Source organism: Schistocerca cancellata, chromosome 5, assembly GCF_023864275.1.
Source record: "Schistocerca cancellata isolate TAMUIC-IGC-003103 chromosome 5, iqSchCanc2.1, whole genome shotgun sequence".
In the NCBI taxonomy this organism is placed as follows: Eukaryota; Metazoa; Arthropoda; class Insecta; order Orthoptera; family Acrididae; genus Schistocerca; species Schistocerca cancellata.
The window spans coordinates 240,860,002-240,876,567 of NC_064630.1; the positions used below are offsets into that span (position 1 = coordinate 240,860,002).

Sequence of the window (16,566 nt, forward strand, 5' to 3'; positions counted from 1 at the left end):
ATAATTAGCAAAGTAATCTGAGAAACGTCCTGATATCGAGCGGAAAGAATCCTCTGTTGTGGTGTGAAGACCGCCAGTGCGGGGTTATTGTGGTAGGCTCCGCCGTTATTACATGGCAGTAGAAAACTACACCGCTCTTTACTCTGCATAGTGGAATCTGGCTGGCTTGCCTCCGAATTTTAACACTTGTCTTAGACACTTTTTTGAATTATTTCGACGCCAGCAGAGCAAGCGTAATATCACTATATTCGTCTTCTCAAGAGTTTTCGAATGTCGTTAAAGAATATACCGTTTCATTAAAAATTCTCGTACTGGCTTCAGTATCTCGGTTAATACAACGGTTAATAGCACTAAACCTATAACAATGTTACCTGCAACGGGGCGTACTACTGTTTACCGAAAATCTTTTTATGATATTTTAAATCGTTTACCAAATGAAAAGAGTGTTACCTCTTATAAGACGCTCCCTGCATACGTTGCTTACCTTCGTCTCAGATTAACCAGTCGGAATTTTAAAGCATACTCAAAAAATTTAGATTTCTGGAACTGCTTGTTTACTTGCAGGAGATTACAAGACGACGGACATGGCCGAGATGATGTTTCAAATGCACCAGCAGTACGGAGACATCGCCAAGCTCGTGGGTCTTCCAGGGAAGCCACCGATGGTCTTCTGCTTCAACGCCAACGACGTAGAGAAGGTACGCACCAGAGACGTAGAGAGGATGCGTAGCATCGAAATATATCAGATACCTACGAGAGACGCGGAAAGGGTATATACAAGAGATATAGAGAAGGTACATGTCAGATATACGGGGTAGTCAGAAGCAGTCTGAAAATTTTGTACAGCTGTTACACGTTGGGTTGTGCTGAGAAATAACTGTTTAGAAAAAAAATTCAATACGTGTGCTGTTTCCTAGTTAATTAGCATTGAAGTTAGCCAGTTCGTCTATTGCGCACGCAAATTCAATCATCTCGCCAGAGACGATCTCGTCAACGTGTTTCTCGTTTGATTTCCTAAAGCCGAGCAAGAGGCCGATACAAAAATTGGGCGTCGGAGGGTAGTGAGGATCGAACCCGACCCAAAGACTAAGCAGTGTCGTGCGCTCCTATCTACGCTATGGGAACAACTGACACTAATTGTGTCTGGCGGGCAGCTCGAATTAGCGCACGCAACGGCTTGATAGGATAACTTCAGTGCTAATTAACTCGGAAACAGAGCAACGAATCAAATTTTTTTCTTAGCCTCTATTTCTCGTCACAACCCACCGTGCAACACCCTAACAAACTTTTCAGACTGTTTCTGATCTACAACGAACATAGAGGAAGTACCTAGTAGATACACACCAGATATAAACAGTAATGTAGAGAAGGTACATTCCAGAGAAATATGAAAGTACGTAGCAAAGACGCAGGAAAGGTTCCTCCCAGAGAGATACAGAAGGTACATGGCAGAGATACGCACGAGAGAGGCGGGAAAGGTACATTTCACAGACATTGAGAAAATACATACCAGGGACAGTCAGAAGGTAAATAAGCAGAGATGTAGAGAAGGTATGCGCCAGAAAAACATAAAACATACACATCAGAGACATACAGAAGGTTGATCGCAGAGAGATAAAGAAGATACGCAACAGGTACATAGAGAACGTTCATGCCAGAGAGATATGCAAGAAAGTACTCATACATCCCAGAAAAGCCGGCCGGTGTGGCCAAGCGGTTCTAGGCGGTTCAGTCTGGGACCGCGCGACCGCTACGGTCGCAGGTTCGAATCCTGCCTCGGGCATGGACGTGTGTGATGTCCTTAGGTTAGTTAGGTTTAAGTAGTTCTAAGTTCTATGGGACTGATAACCTCAGATGTTATGTCTCATAGTGCTCAGAGCCATTTTTGAACCATCCCAGAAATGAACCGAAAAGGCCTAGATGTGAGAATATTAGGAAGAAACGTTGCTAAGTGGAGAGTAGTAGGTAAGATGAAATAAAGAGGAGCAGGAATAGATAACTGCATCAAATGAACCCGGCGAAACAACGACAAGCAGGCATACATCATTGTCAGCAAGTCACTGAAAGTACATCGTTGGCTGAAAGTGGTGCTGCAAGCTGTACTTATCTCCCTGGACATATTTTAACTACATAGAAGTAAGCGAGTAATTTGATGTGAAAGGTACTCATGCATCAATTCCACCTTCTGTAAAGTCGCCTTAATAATGCCATGTCCGTCTCGCTAGAGGGCAGTCTACATCAGTGTATAAATCTGTCCCCTGTAGAACACTGTGAAGTACATGGCACAGAATATTTTGTACTGTCATAGATTCTTTGCACTCCATTTGCGTATGGCGCACGAGAAGAATGATGGCTTAGACGGCTCTGGGTGTCCTATAATTAGTGTAACATTGTCTTCGCGGTCCCTAAGGGAACGTTGCGTACGGGTTTGCAGTTTAGATTCCTGACTAGACACTGCTTCATGAAATTATAAAGTAGAATATTGTCTGCCATGTCCTAAACATGGACAATAAAGGTGCCACAATATATTCCTTGAGTATGACTGCACTTTTCTGTTTCTATAGGTCACTCTCCAAGCTGCGTTCTCTCGTACAATAATCCTTCATGCAGTCACAAAATTCGTTTGATTCCCCATGTAATAGCACTTTTATTAACAAGTATTGTTAAGGGCTTATGCAAACGCATTTCGGATATCAAGAAATTTGCATCTTCCCGAATGTCATTGGCTATGGCTTTTCACGTGTTCGATTGTTTCGGAATTCATGCTGGTTGGTATGAAGGAGGTCATTCACTTCGAAACACCTCTTTACATTTAACCATAGAATATTTTCAGATATTACGAAAAAAAAAGTATGAAAGATATATGGATCATTTCTACCCTTCTTGTAGATGGGTGTGACCTTTGTTTTCCTGCAAACTGTGGGATGCAATTTTTGTTCTTGAGACCTACGAAAAATTACGGTTAAAAAAGGGGTCAACTGTGTTGCCATTTATCAGTTTATGAATTGTATACGACAGAAAGGAAGCCTGGAGATTCTTTCACCTTTAGCGCTTCCAGCGATTTCTCAACAGCTCTGATACCAATAAGTATATCTCCGATCTTTGTGTGGGTGCGAGAATTAAACTGAGGCAGTACTACTGGATTTTATTTTGTAAAATTCACGGATTTAGCATTTCAGGGATTCAGCCTTACTTTTATTCTTTTGGAACACTGAATTTCAGTTTCTGTGTCATCATGAGTATCTGCACACTAACTCTGATGCCGCTGATAGCCTTTTCATTAGACCAGAATTTCTTCATGTTTTGTAAGATGTCTTTTAATAGTATCCTGATACGGTAGTCGTTGGAGATTCAGGCTTGACCATTTTAACAGCTAAATGCCATTAATTTAGTGTTTTCCTACCTACTCTCGTATTTTACAAGCTATGTTTTATTCTAGTTATGTAATAGTGGCAATTTATTTAGAAATTTGTTTGCGGAGCTGTATGCAATGAGCAATCTCCCTTATCCTATTAGACACAAGTCTATCCAGTGTTCAGTCAACAGTTCTTGTACAGAATATTATTTAAAATGCATTAACTCATACCAAATATAATCACCAAATAAAATTTGAACACGCTACACTAAATAACATAAACCAAAAGCTTATCTCAAGTAATGCGCTAGCATTGAAAGCAGACAAAGGAAATAGTTTAGTCCCAAAGTATGAAAATGACTACACAAATAAGATACATGGTTTCTTCAAAGTAAACATCATCACCAAAAGCGTAACCCCACCAACAAATCTGCAGCATTGACCAAAACAGTAGCAAAAAGCTGTAACACAATTTTGAGTGAAATATATGCTAATGAACCCACAGACACCTAAATTTTATCAACAGTGAAAGAGCCACAAAACTCAAATCCCAATTAACCCAACAGTGAACTACATAAACAGCCCAACAAACAAAATTAGCAAAAAAGAGAATCATCTATGTACACAGTATTACCCATACCAGCAACAGTTTAGAATGAAAAATTCGATAATTAGCAAACACCATTAAAAACATCTACATCACAGAACAAGGAAAATTCATATCCTTCGATATCACAAATCTGTACACCAACATTCCCATACAAGGAGAAAATGATATAATAGAAAACAACCTATTACCATAAAGAAAACTACACATTACAGAAATACAAAAGATCACTGAACTACTAAAACTAATATTATACCAAAATTACTTCAAGTTTAACAACGATATTTATAACCAACACGATTCTTGTGCCCTTCAGGCAGAGTTTTGCAATTGTCGCGCTCACAGCGATGAAACAATTCATTTGTGGCTGCTATTAGGGATCGTGGAGGTTTTGCCCACTTACGTTTCTTAGTGTTATATGAGAGGAAGAGGAATCGAATGAGTTTGTCATATAAAGCAAACTGAGTTTGGCTACATATTTTAAAAGTATAAATACAGGACAAAATATACACAATAAAATGATACAGAAATTCAATGTAATACTAACTTAGAGTTTCCCCTCCAATTTGAAGAACAGAACAATTCTTGTGTGATCCCACTCTTGAGCCAACAACATGAAGTCTCTATAGGAAAACCATGGTGATTCTTATCCACTCCATAGCAAGTAATGATCTGACTCCATTATCTATTGTTCATAATCGAGAGCGACGTCTCACTGGAAATCGAGAATTCACAATGTTAAAAGTGAGACCCATCAGAACGAGTAGGACCTGTGAAAGACAGAAAGTACCCCGTCAAGACCCAGGCCCACAGATAGGACTTGCCTTGTAACCAGAGTGATTGACTTCTGACACCAAAGGATACTTCAGAGACGCTCTTTTCGGTTTTATTCATACTTACAGAAGGTCTGTACCTTACGTCAATATACCAAAACAGTATGACACCATTTCCAAAAAACTCGAAACAATTGCCATTGAAATTTTCCGAGTGCTGTTAAGTATACGGCACAAAAGCAAGAAGTACATAGCAATTCACCTGCTTGTCCTCTATTCCACAAAATCTCATAGAAAGGTATTGCCTAGGCACTTTCCCTTCTTAATAGCCAAACTCAGATTTGACCATAGATGTTTAAGTAAACATCTTCACAGTCTTCACATGGTAGAAACGCCGTTCTGTACTTGTGGAGCAGAGGAAGACCCAGAAGTTTTTTATTTCTATTCGATGTTTTTACAATAAATTTTAATGTTATGTGCATATTCACATTTTTATGTGATAAGTAATTAGAAATTTAAAGATTTTATTTTTATTAAAAGGCTGTGATTTCATTTTTGTCAGTTAATATTTCATTCCTTAATAAAGATGGAATTTAAATAAAAGTAAAAACAAAACATTACTAGTGAGATTCAAACCACTGACTTTACAGTTACAAGTCTTTATGGCTACCCAGTCAGCCACGTGTGACTTTCTGAATAGCTTGGAATGTTTTATTCCTTAAAGTGCTTGGGAGTCTAGTTGTCTTAAACGGTGATTATTTCGAATCTTTGAGATCTGCGTCTGAATCGGTTACAAGCACTGACCTTTGAACGCTTTAAAAGTGAAAAAATCGAAGTGAGTATAGCAAAAAATGGGGCCCCCTTGTACTTTACATGTGTGGCCATTTAGGAAAATACAAAACAAAGATATTTTCTACACTGAGCTTATGATGCATAGCTACTGGAACAAATATGTGAAAAGGAGGAGTTGTTACACATACTACGACAGAACAGAAGTTCAAAACTACAGACAAATAGACTTTGTATCGATCAGTAGAGAAAAGTGTGTACTTGCTTCGAAATTAGTAGTGAAAAATTTTTCACTTACCGTTGTAACTGTATATAGAACCCCACCGGGAAATTTGGAACTGTTTGTGAGGAATTTAGATTCCATATTGTGCTCTCTATCGGACAGGAGCAAGCAGTCAATAGTCTGTGGGTACTTTCTAAGGGATTTTGAAAGGGAAAATGATGTGGATCCTACGATTTGATCTTGGTACTTAACTGTGCAATACAGGTGGACAAAGGCAGTAAGACGCTAATTGATAATGTTTCCTTTGATGATGCTCAAAGCAATAAAATATCTGTATGCCCAGTAACAAATGTTCTCTCTGATCATCATGAACACTTATTTGGGACAAACAACATAGTACCTTACAGTACTGATACTCCTCAGTGGAACTCAATTAGAGCAATCAATGACAACAGAACAAATGTCTTTAAGAATAGCTTATAAGAAATGATATGGGATGAAATTATAATAAACCAAATGGTGACATAAACTTAAATCTGTTCCATGATAAAACCACATCATTATTGAAAAAAGCTTTCTGTGTAAGCAAAACAGAAAGGACATTAAATAGCCAAGTTAAGTAGCCATCGATCATTAAAGGGATTAAAGTATCCTGAAGCGAAAAAGGAAATGTATCTGTTACAAGAACAATTAGAGACCCAGCAATAGTTGCACACTTCAAAAACTACTCAAAATTACTAAGAAAAGTCATTAATAGTTAAGAAAAATGCACATTTTGCCAGAAATCAGTATTTCAGATAAAAGACTTATGACTGTATGGAATGTAGTGAAACAAGAGACAGGATGACCAGCCACAAAACAAGATAATGTCAGAACTGAATTGGATGGAATGGCTATAAATAGTGAATCACTGGTAGTAAAAATATTTAACAATCACTTTTAAATGTTATAGAAAATCTAGGGACGAACAATTTAAGAGAAAAATGAAGAGTATGAAATGAATGTCTCACCAATTTCTCCTTCAACATTAGGAAAATTATGTACTCTCTCAAAAGTAAAATCTCATCTGGAGTTTATGATGTTTCCAATAGAGCACTGAATATTTATCCCTATATAATAAGCCCTGTCTTACATGAAATATGTAATATATCATTAACTCAAAGCCGTTTACCAGACAGATTGAAATATCCCAATGGTAAACCACTCTATAAGAAAGGTGAGAAAAGAGATGTCAATAACTACGGACCTGTTTCACTGCTGACATCGTTTTCTAAAATTTCTGAGAAGATAATCTATTCCAGAATAGTACCTCACCTAAGTAACAATAAAATCCTCAGTAAATCACAATTTAAAGGTTACTCTGCTGAGAATGACATTTACATATCCATTGACCAGATTTTGCAAGCATTAAATAACAAAACGGAACCGTTGGTTTGTTCTGTGACCTATCTAAGGCATTTGAATGTGTGAATTACAGTACTTCTGATTGGGGGAAGATCTTATAGGGGATTCCCCAAGGATCAATCTTAGTTCTGTTATCGTTCCTCACATATATAAACGATTTTGCACCTAATATACACGCCTAATATACAATGAACAGAATTGGTTCTTTTTCCAGATGACACCAGTATTGTAATCAATCTGAGAATACATACAGCAAATGAAGAATTGGTAAACAATGTTCTTAAAACTATCAAAGACTGTTTTTTTTGGAAATGGTCTCACCCTCAATGATAAGTGTAATGCATGGTGAGGAAATAATAAATACGTCAACAAAGCCTGCAATCACAAGTAGCAAAAAGTGTTTACCATTATTATTAGTGATAGTCAAGACCAAAAAATTCCTTGATGTTCAAGTTCGGTTGTGAAAGTTAGATTTTAATGTACATCATTAAAAGCAGTGGTTAATTTCCTTAACTATTCTTTAGATCCATTACATAATAAAGGAATGTCATTTATGTAATGTTTGTAGGGGGTAATTTTCCTGAAAATTTGTGGGTTATGTGTAAAAAATGCCCTTTGTATGTGATTTATAAAAAAATCTGCAATAGTGCTGGCAAGGAAATTTCCTATTGCTAGGCTATCATTCTGTGTATAAGTGTTGTACTTGAAAGAAAATAGGTAAAGCTTAATGTAGCTTCAATGAGTTCAATGAATTCCATAATTTCTTCACAGTTTATAATTTTCTGTTTTAACAAATTGATTTTAAAAATATTAGTAGTTTCAAGTATGGAATATTTGTTATAGGTACTTGATGTCTAGTGAAGAAATTCTAGCTCCTGGTCCAATAGTTACATCATAAAGTAATCATAACTATTTTTGATGTAGAAGTTATTTTCAAAGATTTATTTATCGAAAAAAATTAGTTTAGTTATTCGTTGAGGGCATGTGAAGGGCAATTAACATCATTAGCTGTAGGAAGCTATGATGGTCAGTCTTGTGTAATTTAGTTTGGGACATAATTTTAGGCAATTGTGAGTTAATAATTTTTAATTGTAGTAAATCTTTCAGTGAAAATAAAAAATTATTGTCATCAATTAATTTTCTCATTCTGGAATGAAACTTAATAATTGGATCTTTAACTACATCTCATTTTCATTGGAGAAACTAGTTGTGTTAGAAATGTAGTCTTCTTGTTTAATAATATACAGAGTATTACCTCCATCTGTTATTGTAATTATGGAATGATGTGATTCAAGTTTCTCATTAATCTCTTTGAATAACTTTATTTCTTGAAGATTTTTAATTTTGGTTTTTAGTTCCTATTTTTCTATTATGTCTTTGGTTTTAAAAGCAGTTTTGTATGTGTCATGTTTATTTAATTTTGTACATTTAGTGGCGACTCTGACACCAGTAATAAAATATTCTACATTTGAGTAATTTAAGGTGGGAGTAAATTATATTTTAGTCCCTTATTGAGTAATATCAGATCAGAAGACGAAAACTGGATATCCATTACCACTCGCAGGTGAAATTGATGTGTCTGTGGGATGGGTCAAATGGAACTTCTGATTGATGATTGAGAGACTGTTAATTTTGTCTGTGTGTTTCTCATTAATGGATTCTCATATGTAATTTATTTTTTCAACTGCTATAAGCAGTATGTAAAAGAGCAAGGAGGCCATTCGATTACTGAGTCAGAAATGTTAACATTACATCATATGGTTCAAAGCACCTTTTTTGGCATCCCTAATTTCGTATTTCATCCATAAGATGCTGCTGTTTCGTTGTACAAAGGAGCTAACGCGGGAATTAATATCAATATTCACTACTGCATATTCATTTATGGTAATCAACTCTAAACAATACTTGTTGAAGCCAATTTAGGAATTTAATTTCATTATTTTTGTTCTAACTTCTTTAAATATTTTAAGATCCCTCAAAACCTGATTAGGTAAGAGATTTATAATTTTAACAACTTGGTAAGGAAATAACAGCAACCTGTTCTTGATGATCTGTTTAGAGATAATTGGCAAATTTTCAGGAAAAGTATGTACTACAAATGCTACATAGATGACACACTTTTATTATGTAATGAGTCTAAAGGTAAGTTAAATAATTTGACCACTGCTTTGAATTATGTACACCTAATTCTTTCACAATCGAACATGAAAATGAGTAACCATAAATTGTCTGGATTTGGCTACCTTTAAAAATAATGTTAAACATTTTCATGCTATTTTGAGAAAACCAGCACTGACTGACATCATCATTTATGCCAGTTCTTGCCACCCAATAAGATACAAAAAGTCTTTTTTCTAACAATGCTCAACAGAATGTTGAGATTTCCACTTACACTTGATCAACTGAAAAAAATAGAGATTCTGAAGCAAATCGCTATTGCTAATGACTATGATTCAAATATTGTAGATGTTCTATATTATAAAGTACAACCAGAAAACCCTAAATTGCCACCAGAACAAACATTTTCTAAAATCATTTACATGGAAACAGTATCCCATAAAATCAACAGACTTTTTAGAAATACTGACATCTTCATTGCCGTTCCAGCCATCAATACCCTTCTAAATAAATTAAAGCATTCGATTGGAAATGATGTTGACCTTTATTCTCGCTCATGGTGTATGAATTGACAAGTAGTGATTTCGAAAGAGTATATATTGGAGACACCGGACATAACTTTAAAATGCGTTTTAAGGAACACATGTCAGGAGTTCATCATAGTACTCACTTCCTTTCTTACATACGTCTTCGGCAGCTAACGGCTATTGCAACCACAACATCATCACGGCAACAGGGTCCAATAAATACATATTTAACTATTAACGGCCATCTGAACGACGTCTCCATGGTAACAGCGTCCTCTACCTTCATTTTTGATCATGCGCGGGCGTTTAAAGAGTCTTCAAGCCAATGGCATATTACAGCAAAATTTTTGGCTACCATTTGTCGTCGTGTTAATATTTCCATGCACACGGCGACGCTAGAAGTATCAAAAGTCGTCATCATCTGGCGTTCATTTTAAAATCTTTCATAAATTTATAAGAAGATTATTAAACAATTGTATTATCAGTTTTATCAGTTTGTTTTTACGTAACGCTATACATACAATTTTCCTACTGTTTTTACATTTTACTCAAACTTATAATACATTTTACGTAAGTTAAGTTTCTACTGGCTGTAGACGACGTAATGCAGCAGATGCGCCGGCCTTCGTACAGTACTTAACCCGTGGGGGAATAGCAAATAGCAGCAGTTAACGTTCTGATCACACGCAGCCGTTCACCACACTGTCAGCTCCAGCCAGTTGATAAACACCGCGCTGTAGTATTTCTGACCTTTCGTCTACATTGTGTAAAGCTCCAGCCAAATATCACACTACTGTATTTCTCATCTCTTATTATGACAGCTGACTTCCCAAATTAACAAACAGTTTCATATCTTTACAGCGCTCATAATATTACGATGACCAATGAAACGTGCCAAAACTGGTCATTATAATAAATAAGATAATGTGCGATCTGTTTTTATTAACTGACTAGAAGAATAAATAACTTTCATTAGAGCACATTAACGTCGTCTTTAGCACAAAAAGGAATGCACAATATTGCAACCAAAAATTTTTGACTCTTACTGACTGATATAATATGTCTGACAAACAGAACAAAGTAATACTAGAAAATAAATTGAAAAAATTTTTTCTTTACAATTCCTTCTATTCCGTACAAGAATTTCTATTGCTGTTTGTGTAAAAAGTGGCGGGTAGGAATTACTACCTCACACCTCTTCGCCTTACAAAAAACACACATACGTGATAATCTTGTAGCCATATGTCCAAAATAATTTGTGATGTTTAAAAAATAGTTTATGATATGAATATAAAATAACTCTTTGTACGTCATTAGGATTTATCGTGGAAGTGATCCATGGAATATTAAACCGACTGACTATCTAAAAGTAAAGACAGACTAAACTAAAGCTTTTTTATTTCAATACGGTAAGCGATTGATGCACTCACCAGTCTAGTTTATTGGCAGACGATGAACAGCCTACAGGTTTCCTGTTTCAGGTGTACCGCAATGAGGGCCCAAGGCCGGTGCGCGACACGGTGCAGTCCATCAAATACTACCGGGGAGTCACCAGGAAGGATTGGTTTGGTGATATCCTGGGCGTCGCTATCACGTGAGTCCAACCACTGAACGTCACACCAGGGCGCGGGAAACCAGCAAGAAGCAGCCTGCTCTTGTAGGGTGTTCATTTTAACTGAAGACACTGAACTCTCTCGAAAACTAGACATTGTATCAAAAAATGTTATAATTCCGATTTGTCTCGGAGGAGGACATCAAGCGATACAAATTGGGCGGCAAATTTGAAATCTTCAATGGGAAACCACGGTTTTTATTGCAGATTAAGATTCTACGGCAGAATATACGTTTTGTCTGAAACATTTCCCTCGTTTCGCCATAAATGGCGCTGTAAACGGAGAAATGGAAATGGGTACACCATGTAAATAACGACATGCTACTCAATGAACAATGATTATCCAATGGCTCGTGGGTCTCCACCTCCATGCTGCAAGGATAGGACAGCGTAGTATTTCATAACTTCCAATAGCAAACCCTATTCGCAAAGTTCGATATATCGAACAGGGGATTACTCGGCGCGCCACTGTGGCCGTGGCTCGAGGCGAACGCTACTCTGCTTTTCCAATTAGAGTAGGTGTTCAGACGTAGTATCGTCAACATCAGTACACTTAGTGGCCCACTTTTCATGGGACAGAATCATATCTGCGGGAATGACAGCACAGGCGTTTCTGATGCTGTCAATCATGTCGTCACGGCCTTGCTGGTGTACCATACCTTTTAAATAAACCCAGAGAAAGTAATCCGGCGACGCCAAATCCGGTGACTTAAGGAACATATTAATAGGTCCATCTGTGCCGAGCCATCGACCAGTGTAAACACGGTCTAATTCCTCCCATGCTTCAATTGTGTAATCTGCTGGGCAGCCGTCACTCTGAAACCACATACCTTGTCCAACGTCCAGGGCAACAACCTGCAGTAGTAACGATAGTTCCTGTTCCAAAAACGTTCGATATCGTCGTCCATTCAACGTGCCGTCGATAAAATACGGACCAATGAGTTTGTTCCCCATGATGCCACACCATACGTTAACCGACGAAGGATGTTGATTGTCAACTTACCGCAACCATTGGGGATTGTCTACACTCCAGTAATGCATGTTAGGCAGGTTTAACGCTACCGTGGTTTGTGAGTCTAGACTCGTCGGGATATAGTGCCTTGGCCAAGAACGTGGGGGTCGTTTACATTTGTTGATGTGCCAATTCACAGAACATTATCCAGTTATGGTAATCGAAGCCATGAAGTTATTGTTGCAGTGACACGTGGTATGGAGGATATTTATGAAGATGCAGCATTGTGACTATACTACCTACAGACATGCCGGAATCGAAGTGTAATTGCCGGGCGCTTATACGGTGCCTCAGACATACAGGCGTTCACAGCATTCTAAAAGAAAGAGTGAAAGCGAGCTTTCTTTGGAAAACGCTCGGCATATAAGGCAACTGTAGCCTATACATTTCTCCTCCATTCTCCGTAAATCAGGACCATTTCAATTTTTCTTCTGTGGTTGCAACATTCATCGTCCACTTGAGCGTCTATTGTTCAAATGATATATAGGTTTGTGGGAGATAAACGCTGCTCAAGTAATGCAATGTTTAGATCCGCTCTCTGTTGTACGTCTGCACTGTAAGTGAACTGCGGTCGCAGTGTACTGTCTGTTATGATACGTCGTAGTTCGCTGCATGGTCACGATGGCGCGCCACGTAGACTCCTGTTCAAAAAGTCGAAGGAATACAACGTTGCGAATGGGGTTTCCAATTAGAAGTTATGAAACACTGACCTGTCCTACCCTCGCAGCATGGAGGAGGTGGTTCCACGTCCCTCTAGATAATCAAAGTCCGTTGAGAAGCAAGTCGTATATTAGGATTGGTATGCCCATTTCTATCCCTCCGATTACAGGGCCACCTGTGGCGCAACGAAGAAAATGCTTCAGGCGAAACTCATGTAGATTTTGCAGTAGAATCTTAATTTCCTATAAAAACTGGGCCTCTCATTGAAGATTTCGGAGATGCTTCCCGCCACCCACGCTCGAGTTTGTGTGGTGAGTCGAGCATGGTATCACTGGATGTACCCTTCGAGACAAATTGCAATTATGACTTTTTTTGATCCGATGTGTAGTTGAGGTGCACAAAGTCTTCAACTCAAATTACATCCAACCCACTGAAGACATCTGCAGTTTGTTTTCAGATAGGCGAACAGTGACTAGGGGCTTGTGAAACAAACCGCGACGCATTGCGCCAACGCTACTAACAAGTAAAATGCTCTTAGTCCTAATTAATACGTCGTTATGTACAGTTTCTGCTATGACTGTTGTTAGGTGGCACTGTCTCCAAACTTCTAGCGCATCAGAAAGTGTTTGAGAAAACTATTTCAGATGAATTTACGTACTCATGTTAAAGCGAACAGCTTTCATGGGCACAAGCTTGATACAACGATGGAACATTGCATGTGAGCTAGACCTGGCGGCGTTTACATCGCAGTAGCTGGTTCTGACCGCATTGCCTTTCAAGTTTAGCTACGTTACTTGGACACTCTTGCGAAAAGTTTCGAAGTTGACATTAATAAGCTTTAGAACATTACGTTCGTCTTTTTAGAAGCTTCTCAATCTGGTTAAAAAAATATATCACTCCATTTGACAAACCATTGATAATAGCGTTAGCGTACTGACTACGCAACAAATTTACGTGTCACTCTGTATAATACATTTGATCGAAAACCACGTTTCGATATCTTGAATTTTAGTCCTACGCGACTCGCCCTGTATACCTCTATCCATTAAACACACACACACACACACTCACAATGGGGAGCTTAACCTTTTCCACCTCAGATTTTGTAATCTGTTTTCGCCAGGACGAACAGTGGCCAGAAACCCATGAAACAACGTTATTAACAACATAAATTCAGCGATCGATATATTTTTATTTTTTTAAGAGGAACTATGCCAGCAGAATATCAGATTTCCATGAGACAAATTCAGTTACATAAATATTTTGACTGAATCGAGTAACTGAATTTGCCTAAATGAAGTCTGATATTCTGGAGGAAAATTCAGGACGGAAGTTCAGCTAAATAACTCTCCTATCCCTTCATGAACGATGGCCCTTAACGAAGTGGGATGGTTTGGGTGTCTGAAAAATACAGATAGCCGCTCTGTAAATGCAACCACAGCGGAGGCGTGTCTGTGGAGATGACAGACTAACCCATAGTTCCTGAAATGGGACAGCAGCCTCTTCATCAGTTTCAGCAGGGGCAACAGCCTGGATGATTGGCTGTCCTGGCCTTGTAACATCAGCCAGCATGGCACACAGCGGAGACAATGAGCTCTGGCGCTTGTGCTCTACGGGAGCCCACGGCCTGAACAATGTTGCGAGCACTTGTCGCTGCGTTCTCTTCTGCATGATGAAAGACGCCCTGTTAAAAGCCGAGAGTGCGGGGCGTCTGTGGTGCACCGCACTCAACCTTCCTAGCTGCTAACGTACCAAATTCTCGTAGCCTCCTTTGTAGTCAAACGCAAGTGGTACATGTTGTCACAATGCCGAAAGCGCCTGACGACGGCGCTCTCTTCTCACTTTGTATGCGTCCAGCAAAAAAAAAAAAAAAAAGAGAGAGATTTGAAAGTGATATGATCTGCGAGCTTATTTTATATCCAAACGGTACATTTCTGCCCATGGGTTCCTTATCAATACTTTATCTATAAAGTCCCATTACAGAAGCCTGCAATAGGAATTGTGAAATACCCTGTGCCTGGTGTCCCAGTAATGTTGCGACAAACTTTGAGTGGTTGTAGAGCATTTCATGACGAACAAATCGAGGACAGGAATTCGTGACTGGAAACATCATCCAACGACGCTACAGAGTGTCGAAACTATGGGCACTGGCGCCTGCTACTAGGCCACCCCATTGGCAGCCGGTGGTGATCGTGCCAGTTGCGTAGAAAGGTCTTGTCTCCTATGAATGCAATGCTCTGTTGCCTTGGTGGATGATAGTTTCGGACACGGGTTCCTATGCGCAGTTTATTTTTCTCCTGGAACCCTCTAAAATCTCCACTGTTTTTCGGTGCACAGGATGAAAGAAACTGGAATAGTAGCTGTGGAGGTGGTTACATAACGAAATGCTGTTAACAAATTACTCAGTGCCATTATTCAGTTGTACAATTGTCTGTTCACAAAAAGTAATAAATACCTCTGCAGAAACAGAAAAAGCAGGGTTTAGCAAGTGAACAATTTTCCAAGTTTTACACCTTTACACCTACATCGTATGGAATCGAGGTAGGAAGAAAATTGTTGGGGAAAAGTTGTCTTAATATTTCTTTACTGACAGCCGATCTGCTTGTAGCTTTGTCACAGAAGAGGAAAAAATCTTGTCTTCAGCTAGACTGGAACGGACAGCTAACGCAATGTTTTACCTTTGAAGGGTAAATAGTCCACTACTCAGCTAATGGACAACTGTAACAGACATAGCTACCTTGTAGTCCCAATAGGGGATAAGACGGATAATTCACAACTTGAAAGATGAGGTTAGCTGTAGTTTATGCTTTTAACAAGTTTCTGTAATCAAAAATATAAATTTGCTGCCTGTGCGTTTTCCCGTAATTCAGAATAATTCATAAATGAGAAGAAAATGTCAAGTGAATATAGCAGGATGATTCTTTGTCACTCCAGGAAGCAAATCGATGGTCACACAGTTGCCAAACATATACTGTGATGTTGTCATGTGTCAGTCCAACAGTAGGAATAATACGTTTCCACAGCTGAGTTTTTTCTTGAGCACCTTGTACTTGCGTTTGAAAGAACGGAGCAGCTAGCCGTCGACTAGATCAAACGAATTGTCTAATGAATTTTATTTCTGTTTCTGTAACTAGAGATCAGAGCTAAAGCGTAGTTATGAGTAGTTTTCATATTCACCAACTGCAGCATGAACACCAAAAATTAAGATCAGGAGGAATTACCTGAGTGACCATAATCTTCAGTAGTTGTAATTATTTTTGTTTTTCTGTAAATTTTCTTAATTTTCCTGCGTTACCAGGAGTTATACTGTAAACATTATGAAGATATAACAATTTTTGTTCATTTGGTCGTTATCAAGTTGAAAACAATTCGTTTAGGAATATTTTCATACACACTATCTTGAAAGCTACAAATGACTTTCGGTTTCATATCTACTTGCAATGATTACAACATAACTGCCGATACTGCTTTGTCAGTAAAAGCGAA

The 16,566-nt window shown here is 38.3% G+C and overlaps 1 protein-coding gene across 2 annotated transcripts in view; it reads left to right on the forward strand.

Annotated features, from left to right (window-relative positions):
* LOC126188163 (probable cytochrome P450 301a1, mitochondrial) overlaps nucleotides 1-16,566 on the forward strand; it is a 130,484-nt gene that overhangs the window by 57,258 nt on the left and 56,660 nt on the right. For both annotated transcript variants that reach the window (XM_049929678.1, XM_049929677.1), the window contains exons 3-4: nucleotides 565-698; nucleotides 11,278-11,390. In XM_049929678.1, coding sequence (XP_049785635.1) covers nucleotides 565-698; nucleotides 11,278-11,390 — 247 coding nt within the window. The remainder of the gene's footprint in view (nucleotides 1-564; nucleotides 699-11,277; nucleotides 11,391-16,566) is intronic.